Consider the following 10,165-nt stretch of genomic DNA (forward strand, 5'->3'; position numbering starts at 1 on the left):
TCAGTCTCTGTCTCTCTCCATCTTTCCTTACCCTTCTGTCTCTCCCTCTCTATCCCCATCTCTCCTTGCTTTTTTCTGTCTCTGTCTCTTTCCCTTGCCTCGCTCTCTCCCCGTGTCTCTACCTCTCTCCGGCTCTACCCCTTGCGTCCCCCGCCCCCCGCCGCCCCCACACCCCGGCCGGTTTGCTGCAGTCTCCTGGCGCACCGATAACCTTGCCGCTGCCGCTGCTCCAGCTCCTCCCCCCTCCCTCCCAATCCCCGCCAGGGCCGGCCAGAGAAGGGGGCGGAGCTCCTAGCGGCCGGGGTCGGGGTTAGGGGATCTGGCGGGTTGCCCGCGCTGGACTGAGGGCAGGTGAGCCCGGGGGCGTGGGCTTTGCGTAGGAACTAGAGTGTGAAGTCCCGGGAGAATGCGGGGGACAGGGGATGAGGGCTGGAAAGGGTCTGCCAGCTTTCTCCTTGGGAGAGTCCTCTGGGACCCTGGCCGGGGTGGGGACCTGGGCATGCGAGAAGTCCGCGCCGTGGGGAACGAAGGTCAGGGGGCTAGTCCTCCGACAGGCAAAGCCCAGGAGGCTGGACTGAGTACCCTGTGCCCCAAGGTGTGTGCTCGGGCGGCCCTCGGTCCCGGCGCGCTCTGGGCCGCGGCCTGCGGAGTCCTGCTGCTCACGGCCCCCGCAGGGGCGCAGCGCGGACGCAAGAAGGTCGTGCACGTGCTCGGTGAGTCTGGATAGCGGAAGCGGGTCTTGCCCCGCAGGAGCCGTGGCCGAATGTGATTGCCTGGCTGCAGGGAGCATATAGGGGGTAGGGTATGGAGCGTTCCTGACGGTCATACTTCCCCCCCCAACCCCTCCTCCTCTGAGTCCCAGTTCCCTTTCCTGATATCCTTTAACCTTACGATCCCCTGACCTCGGCCCAAGCTTTCTTCCCACAACACTTCCCTGGGATCCCCTTCCCCGGGTTTCCCACCCCGCCCCCTGGGACCTCTTCTGAACCCTGCTTGGCCCTCCCGCAGAGGGTGAGTCGGGCTCGGTGGTGGTGCAGACGGCGCCGGGGCAGGTGGTCAGTCACAGGGGTGGCACCATCGTCTTGCCCTGCCGCTACCACTATGAGGCAGCCGCCCACGACCACGACGGCGTCCGTCTCAAGTGGACTAAGGTGGTGGACCCGCTGGCCTTTGCCGACGTCTTCGTGGCGCTGGGCCCCCAGCACCGAGCATTTGGCAGCTACCGTGGGCGTGCGGAGCTGCAGGGAGATGGACCTGGGGATGCCTCCCTGGTTCTCCGAAACGTTACGCTGCAGGATTATGGGCGCTATGAATGCGAGGTCACCAATGAGCTGGAGGATGACACTGGCATGGTCAAGCTGGACCTGGAAGGTAACAGCTTGTGGACAGAATAAAGCATGTGTCTAAGGGAGGAGAGTGGGAAATATTGCAAAGGACAGAAACCAAATCAAGTTGGCCTAAAGGAATTTGAGGCTTGGTAGGGTAGGGTAATCGTTCTGATTTGAGGCGAATTTGCTCCCCAAGAACATCGGCAATGTCTAGAAAGGGGTTGCTGATGGTATCTAGTGGGTAGAGGCCAGGGAGGCTGCAATACATCCTACAATGCACAGGACAGCTCCCCCACAGCAAAGAAGGATCCAGTCTAAAATGTCAATAGTAAGGACTTTGGGAAACTCTGGAGGTGAGATCCAGGGAGATCCACTCACACCATATCAGGAATTCCTCCCTCAGCCCTCTTTCCCTAAGTGGGCTTTCTTCAGGCAGGTTTCCCCTGATGGAGCCAAAAAGTAGAGCCAGGCTTCCATCCTCCAACTTAGCAGTTAATTTCCTAGCAGTGCTAGCTAGAGTCCCAGAGTTGTCCCTCATTGGCCCAGGTTAAGTCATGTGCCCATCCATGAGCCAATCACTGTGACTGGGAGATGGGATGCTCTGATTGGCTGGCTGTGGAGCTGAGAGGCGGGGTTTCTACCTGAAGAATTCTCTCCCACCTGGTTTGTCTTCCTCAGTCCACCTGAGAAGATTCTAGGAGAGATTTCAGAATCTGTACCTCCCAACAATAGCAAATAATGATAGCAGCAGCTCTTCTTTATTGTCCATATTAAACAAGTCTCTTGTTTAATTTTCCCAAAAACTTTTAGGGAGATGCTATTACCAGCAGATGGGCAACTAGCTCAGAGAGATTAGAACCTTGCTCAGGGTACATGCAAGTGAGTGGCAGAGCTAGGACTCAAGCCTCGGTCTTCAGCCTCTAGGTGTTCTTTCTGGCCCGTTTGTTCCTCCCTGCGTCTCCTGAAAGATGCACCTGCACCTCCAGGGTCTGCCCCTCAAACACACACACAGAATGCTGCTGAGCTGAGCTGACTGTGGGTCCAATGAAGAGCAAGTTTTAAGAACTGAAGGTGGAAGAGAAACCAGTGGGAACTGCCCTGGACAATGCTGGGGATCAAAGAGGTCTTTGCCCAGGGTCATACTTTCAGGGGCTCCCTGTGGGGGAGTCAGCACTGGACACAGACATTCCCAGCTCCATCAGCTCAGGGCTTGACCAGAGGGAAGCTTCCAGTGCTGGGGGAATGTCAGAAGCACTAAAGATTGAAGGGAGAAGTGTTGTGGGGGTTTGGTTTTGAAGGATGAATAGGAGTTCAGCAGATGTAAGAAGTGGAAAGTACATAAGCAGAGTTCTCCAGTGGTGGAAAGGGGATGGATATGATTAAGTATCTTAAGAGGAAGAGTCAAGTGAATCCCAAGCTTACGGCAAAGGGATCACAAGGAGAGTGAGCTTGGGAACAGCGTGGTCAGGTCTAAGTCCAGAGTGAGGGATGGAGTGGAAAGTGTAGGTTGAAGAGTCACGCAGCACCCCAGAATGTTAGGTGGGTAGGGGAGGGCTGGGATTCCCGAGCTGAACCCCCTACGTACGTCCTCCCAGGAGTTGTCTTCCCTTACCACCCCCGTGGAGGCCGCTACAAGTTGACCTTCACGGAGGCGCAGCGCGCCTGCGCCGAGCAGGACGGCATCCTGGCGTCGGCAGAGCAGCTGCACGCGGCCTGGCGCGACGGCCTGGACTGGTGCAACGCTGGCTGGCTGCGCGACGGCTCCGTGCAGTACCCAGTGAGCCAGCCCCGGGAGCCCTGCGGCGGCCTGGGCGGAGCTGGGAGCGCCGGGACGGGCGGCGGCACCGCCTCCGGGGGTGTGCGCAACTACGGCTACCGCCACAATGCCGAAGAACGCTACGACGCCTTCTGCTTCACATCCAACCTCCCGGGTGTGTAGGCCCCGCCCCTAGGAAGGAGACCCCGCCCTCCACAGGCTCGGGGTCCGCCCTGCCAGTGAGGCCCCGCCCCCAGAGAGCCCTCTCCCGGGTCCCCCTCCCTCTCAATCTCTTTCCCACCCTCTCAGTTTCCTCCTTTTAGCCCGTCTATCCACTCCGGCCCCTGGGGGTCCAGACCAGGATATCCCAGCCGCGGACTGCCATGGCGCAGCAACCAAGCGTCGCCTGGCATCAACAATAGCCCAGGCCAAGACTGGGGTCCAGGACTGCAGGGGGAGAGGGTGTTCCTGAATCCTCTGGCTGGGGTCCTGGGTTGCAGGCACGTGGGGGTGGGAAGCGTCCTGAATCCCGAGGAGGACAGATCCCGGGAGCGGCCTTAACCACTCTCCCCCACTCCACTGCAGGACGTGTGTTCTTCCTGAAGCCGCTGCGGCCTGTGCCCTTCTCGGGAGCAGCGCGTGCCTGCGCGGCGCGCGGCGCGGCCGTCGCCAAGGTGGGACAGCTGTTCGCTGCGTGGAAGCTGCAGCTGCTGGACCGCTGCACTGCGGGCTGGCTGGCCGACGGGAGCGCGCGCTACCCCATCGTGAATCCGCGCGCGCGCTGCGGCGGCCGCCGGCCGGGCGTTCGCAGCCTGGGATTTCCCGACGCCACGCGCCGCCTCTTTGGCGTCTACTGCTACCGTGCACCCGGCGCGCCGGACCCCGCACCTGGCGGCTGGGGCTGGGGCTGGGCCGGAGGTGGGGGCTGGGCCGGAGGGGCGCGCGATCCCGCTGCTTGGACTCCGCTGCGTGTCTAGGCCCTGGGCGCAGTTGGTTGGGGTGCTTGGCGGCTGGCCGAGTGCTCTGCGGTCTCTTGGAGACAGACCACGTGACTGGAGACTGGCCACGCCCCCTGCGGTGCCCTGCGGGCTGACCAGGCCTCCTGTGGTCTTTGAACACTGGCTGCGCCCCCTGGGGTCCTCATAGACTGGCCAGTTCCGGGAGACTGATCAAGCCCCCACCTCTCCTGGATAGTGGATTTCCCCTCCTCCCTCGACTTTCCCCAGGAGATGGGGCATGCCCCCTGAAGACCCCTGGAGGCCAACAGACCCTGAGGTCTTCTGAAGACTGGCCACTCCTCCCGAGGTTACTTGAAAACAGACAGGACCACCCCCCCACCCCACCCCGCGGTCTCCTGGAGGCTGGACCCCCAGGATTATCTGGAGATTGGCCTCAGGCCCTCTGCATCTCCCTGGAGACTGAAGACTGATCCCTTATGGTCATCTGGACACTGAACCCTCTTCCCCCTCACATGTAGAGAAACCTCGGAGCTCACCAGGTGATCACGCCCCCGTGCTCACATGGAGTCTGGGCTTCTGTCCTCTCCCCTGTGGTGACCTGGAAATTGGGTATTCCCATTCTTGCCCCTTTCCCTGCGAATCCCTTGAAGTTTGCAGAATAACAGGCCATGTTCCCAGGTCACCCTGAACAACCCCGCCCCTACTTTCAGGGGAGACCAGCCTTTGTCTGTCACCACTTAAACAGAATGACATGCCCCTCCCCTCAGGTATCTCTTTGGAGGGAGAAAATCCACTCCCACCTGATGGACGGCCTCTTTCCTGGCTGTCACCAGAGACCATCCCTTGGGCCCAGGGATCCATAGGATCCATGTCACTCACTTGGAGACAAGCTGTCCCACTTCCCATTGTTACCAAGGCGACCAGCCCAACTTCTACCTGTAACCTAGTCGCACAGCCCTTCCCTCATCAGTCACACCCATGAAGATAGTGCCTCCCTCCTCCAGATGTAACCATGGATACCACACGTTTCCCATCCCACCTCCGGGACACCAGAGAGCTACAACTCTACTTCTGGATGTCCCCATTCTTACCAACAGCCATGAAGACCACCTCCCCCCCCCCAAACTGTCCGGAGAGTGACCCAACATTCAGTTCTCCAGCTCTCACCGTGGGAACGGTCTGCCCCTTTCCCCAGTGCACCCCAGCCCCTTGCCACCCTCCAAACTCTGCCTCCAAGCTGCTAAAACCCCATAGCTGTTGCCATGGAGACCAAACTCTGGTATCTGAGGTAACAGAACACCTTACCCCCTAGGCTTTCCCAGGTCAGCAGAGCCCCTGCCCCACCAAACTATCACCATAGAGACTGTCAGCATCGTCCCCATGACAACTCCCAGCTCTCAGGAACTTCTTACCATGGGCCAGAACTGCACCGCTTTGGGCTTCATGTCTGCCCCTTAACCAGATAGGCCCAGCCCCGGGCAGCATGCCCAGATATGGCTGGACTTCTGGAGCTGTTGGACACCCTTCGATTGCACGCTAACTATATCCCAGACAACAGTGCACGAGACACCCTTGCAACCCCCAGGTGTTTGCATTGCCGCCGTACAGATGAGCAAACTGACTCCGGCAGCCCTGGCCCTCTATGCCATGCAAGCACTGGGCTCCCCCCTTCCCTTCTAGACCACATCTCCATTACCACGGAGCTCCTCTCTCCTCTAACTGCCCCCCCTGCCCCACATTTCACTCCTTAGAGATCCAGGAGAGATGGAATGTTTTTAAGCTTCAAAATCCACAGTGAGCTCCAGGTTCTAATGTGCAATTTGTGCTAAGAAGTCAGGACCCAGCCAGATGGCCCCCACCCCCAGTGTTGAGAGCCAGTTCAGGAGAGATGGTCCATGAACAAAGCCACTCTAGCTATGGGAGACCTCAGCTCCAAGGTCTTCCATGGAGTAGGACAATGCGCCCTCCTGGACACCCCCCCCCCATTGTCACATCCATCTTGAGGAAACCCATCTGTGAGTTTTGGAATCAGGTGGGCTCAGGTTCAAATTCTGCCTCTGTGACCAAGTGACAAACCCCCTGAGCCTGTTTCCTCCTCTGTACCAGAGCTGTTCTGAGGTCCCAGTGAGTGCAAAGCATACAGCAGGGGCTCAATAAAAAACGTGTAGTTTTGTTTTGTTTTGTTTTGTTTTGTTTTTTGGGATGAATGAGAAAATGAGACAGCCAGTGGGTAATTGCTTCATAAATGCACTTTGGTGGACAAAATGTTTCCCAGCCGGGGGGGGGGGGTATGGATGATTTGGTTGGGAAGCATCCCCCCTCATTCCTCAGGACCATCCTCACTTCCCAATTTCTCCCCCTCTGCCTTCCCCCATTCTGCCTTCACTCTCTTCCTTGCATTATCCCCCATGTGTCTGGCCCTTTTCAGCCCTGTCCTGATTGGGTCGTTGACACATGCAGTGATTCCTCTCAACCCCCCAGGCACAAAGTGTGGAAAACTGGATGGAAAATTCTTGCACCAGGAAGGCAGATTGCAATTTTCCCTGGTGAGGAGGTGGAGTTGGGGTGGGGGGGATAGTGGACGGAGAAACATTGAAAGTTTCTGTGATACAAGCAAAGGGAGAAGAGAAAAACATGTAAAAGTGATTAGGCTGTAGACGTGAGATAGTCGATGTTACCACTCATCCTTCAATACCAGATGTGACAGAGCTCCTAGAGACTCAAACCACTCGTTTGAAGGCAGGGCCCAGCCCCTTGGTTAGACTGCCTTGGGCCCCAGCTGGGCCTTCACTTCCTTGAATAGGGGGATGGTAGGGGCATATTTCCAGGGATGAGTGCATGGGATTTTCTTTCACCCCGCCTTTTCCCGGCTGGCATCCTCTCTCCCTTCCGTGGTTCCAGTTTCCTAGTTTTTTTTCATGAATATGTAACTCTTTAACTACCACTCGTACAATGAGAGTCAGAGGGGCTGACACCACCCCCTTCCAGTTCAGCCAATGAATGCTGTGGCGCCCTCCTGGGAAAACCTGATTGGTTTAAGGAGGGATAGGGAGGCGGGTGGACTGTGTGACTGAGTCCCTGGGATTTTGGAGAACCAATTGGGCCAAGGGAACCTTCCTTCTGCTGGAGTCGCTTCATTGTTGGAGTGGAGGTCTCCAGGGCCCACCTGAAGGAGAGCTAAGGGTTGGTAACCTGGATAGAGCCCTTCCTGACGCCAGATATTCCGAAAAATCGCTCTTTCCCATCCTACACCACCCAGTTCACTGTCCGGAAACATCCAAAGTTTCTTACAAGCCCTTCCAGAGATGTTTTATGTTCATTCAAGCAAACACGCATATGTATTTCCCCCCATTTTTACACAAATGGCATTTACACAACTCACACTGTTGTAGCATATCTATCTAGTTCCAAGACATTTTTATCATCCCCAAAGGAAACACCATACCCATTAAGCAAACGCACCCCATTCTTCCCTTCCCCCTCCCCTCTGCCCTGGCAACGCTCATCTACTTTCTGTCTCTATAGATTTGCCTATTCTTGATGTTTCATATAAATAGAATAATATGGGGGCACCTGGGTGGCTCAGTCGTTTGGGTTTTTTGTTTTTGTTTTGTTTTGTTTTGTTTTAGACTCTTGATTCCCCGCTCTGGTTGTGTTTTCAGGTGGTGGTATGGAAACCTGCATTGGCTCCAAGCTGGGCGTGGAGCCTGCTTGAGATTCTCTTTCTCCCTCTCCCTCTGCCTCTCCTCCCTGCTCACTCTCACGCTCAATAAATAAATAAATAAATGGAATCTTATAACATGCGTCATTTGTGTCTGTCTGGCTTCTTTCACTCAGCATAATGTTTTTGAGGTTCATGCATGTTGTGACATGTATCAAGACTTTATTCCTTTTTATGGCTGCATAATATTCTGTGGTATGTATATACCACATTTTGTTTATTCATTCATCAGTTAATGGACATTTGGGTTTTTCCACCTTTTGGTGATTGTGAATACTGCTGTTAGGAACATTCATGTGCCATGTTTACTTTTAAAGTCACTCTTCTTTTACTTAATACTGTATTTTTGAGATAGTTTCAATCACCATATAAAGATCCCCCACCCCCACATTCTTTTGAAGTTTGGCAGAGTATTCATTGTTTGGATGCACCATAGATTTTGTAGCCCATCTCCTTTTTTTTAAAATTTTTTAATTTTTTTTATTTAAAGATTGTATTTATTTATTTATTTATTTGAGAGAGAGAATGAGAGAGAGAGAGAGCATGAGAGGGGGAAGGGTCAGAGGGAGAAGCCGACTCCCCGCCGAGCAGGGAGCCCGATGCGGGACTCGATCCCGGGACTCCGGGATCATGACCTGAGCCGAAGGCAGTCGCTTCACCAACTGAGCCCCCCAGGCGCCCTGTAGCCCATCTCCTAATGGCAGATGTTTAGATACCCCTATTTTGCTGTTAATAATAAGTGCTCACATCACCTCACACAAGCGCAAGTATGATATCAAGAGTTGTTTAATCAAGGAGTCAAACTGGCCATTTTGATAGTGATCTCTACCTCTTCTCAGAGGTGGGGCCAATTTATACCCCACCAGTAATAGATGTACCTGTCTCTTTCCACATATCCTAATCAGCATCGTGTGTTATCACTTTTTATTTTAGCCAACCTGATAGGTTAAAAAAAAGGTATTTCATTGTGGTTGTCACTTGTAATTCTCTTATTATGTGCGAGGCTGAACAAACATCCCCGACTTTGACCTTAGGTGCAGGTGGGTCAGGAAGTCATAAATCATTCGCGGTTTGGGTATGTTGTCATAACTGATCAATGCAAGTCCCCTCTCTTGTTAAATTTATTCGATTCTCTTTTTAAATATGCTCCTTGTTCATCCTGGTGTCCTTGCAAAATGTGTATTATTTTGTTGAGTATATGTTGTAGTTTAAGAGCATCTGTATTTCCTTTTCTGTCAACTTTTTATTCATATCCTTTGCTTATTTGGCTATTGGATTATTAGTCTTTTCCCCCCATTAGTTTGTAGGAGCTCTTTATGTATTAAGACAAGTCCTCTATCTCTGATTTGAAAAATTGTCCCCAAGCTTGGCATTTACCTTTTGACCTTGTTTATATTTTTTGTTTTGTTTTGCTTTTTGTTTTTGCCATTATTGCTTTTTTAAAAAAGCCTAAACTCCTCACTACAGCCTCTATGGCCCTGAGTGGTCCATCCTCTGGTCTCTGACCTCATTTCCTTCCATTATCTACCTCTATCACTCTGCTCCAGCCCCTACAGATTCCTTGCTGTTTCTCAAATAAAGCATGTCCTTTCTGCAAGAGGATATTTGCCTTTGCTCTTCCCTCTGCCTGCAATTGTCTTCATTTCTTCCTCTTCTCATCTAGTTAACACTACTCCTCCTTTAGATTCCATCCACCTCCTCAAGGAAGCCTTCCTTGACCACCTCCCAGGGGCCATGTCTGTCTTGCTCACCATTATCTTTCCAGCACCCAACATAGTATACGGCTCATAACAGTTGCTCAGTAAGTACTTGCTGAGTGAATAAATGAAGAAAGGTCTCAGGAGGTGACAGGCAGGTTGAACTGTTAAAAAATTTTATTAAAATGTCCAAGAAGTACATTAATGTCCACAGTGTCAGATACCACAGACCCACAGAACACTGCAGCTCACAGCAAAACCAGCAGAACCTGAAGCTGTTCACACGCACACAGACTCACACGCATGCCACGTACGCGGCACACGCAAACACACACGCACATCCCCAAGGGAAAGACTAAAAGACAAACCACCCACTTTAGAAAAGAGCAGAGCCCCCTCCCACCATGGAGCTGGGGTGGAGGCAGAGCAAGGGACTAAGGGGGCCAAGGGCAGGGAGCATAAACCAAGACCCCCCAAAAAAGTTGCATCCCCAGCACCACCCCCAAAGGAAAATCATTTTATGACGTGAATTACTGAAGATGTGTTATTATATTTTTTAAACCAAAAAAAATTATCAAAGCAAGAAGGCAAATGTACATCCCTGGGCTTTCTCTATAACTGTAAGGTGGAACAGTGGATAATGTCTGTAGCAGGGAAGACTGATGACCATGGTCAAAGATAAGGGTCTAGCTTGCACTTCTCAA

The 10,165-nt window shown here is 53.4% G+C and overlaps 1 protein-coding gene across 1 annotated transcript; it reads left to right on the forward strand.

Annotated features, from left to right (window-relative positions):
- Nucleotides 1–396: 396 nt before the first annotated feature.
- Nucleotides 397–6,202, forward strand: HAPLN4 (hyaluronan and proteoglycan link protein 4). Its single transcript, XM_028087232.2, has 4 exons — nt 397–713; nt 1,009–1,371; nt 2,924–3,259; nt 3,670–6,202. The coding sequence occupies exons 1-4, from the start codon at nt 407–409 to the stop codon at nt 4,059–4,061; spliced, it is 1,398 nt and encodes a 465-aa protein (XP_027943033.2). The 5' UTR covers nt 397–406; the 3' UTR covers nt 4,062–6,202.
- The last annotated feature ends 3,963 nt before the right edge of the window (nt 6,203–10,165 follow it).

Source organism: Eumetopias jubatus, unplaced genomic scaffold (assembly GCF_037043125.1).
Source record: "Eumetopias jubatus isolate StellerSeaLion01/CBP00866 unplaced genomic scaffold, mEumJub1_p1.0 scaffold_1, whole genome shotgun sequence".
In the NCBI taxonomy this organism is placed as follows: domain Eukaryota; kingdom Metazoa; phylum Chordata; class Mammalia; order Carnivora; family Otariidae; genus Eumetopias; species Eumetopias jubatus.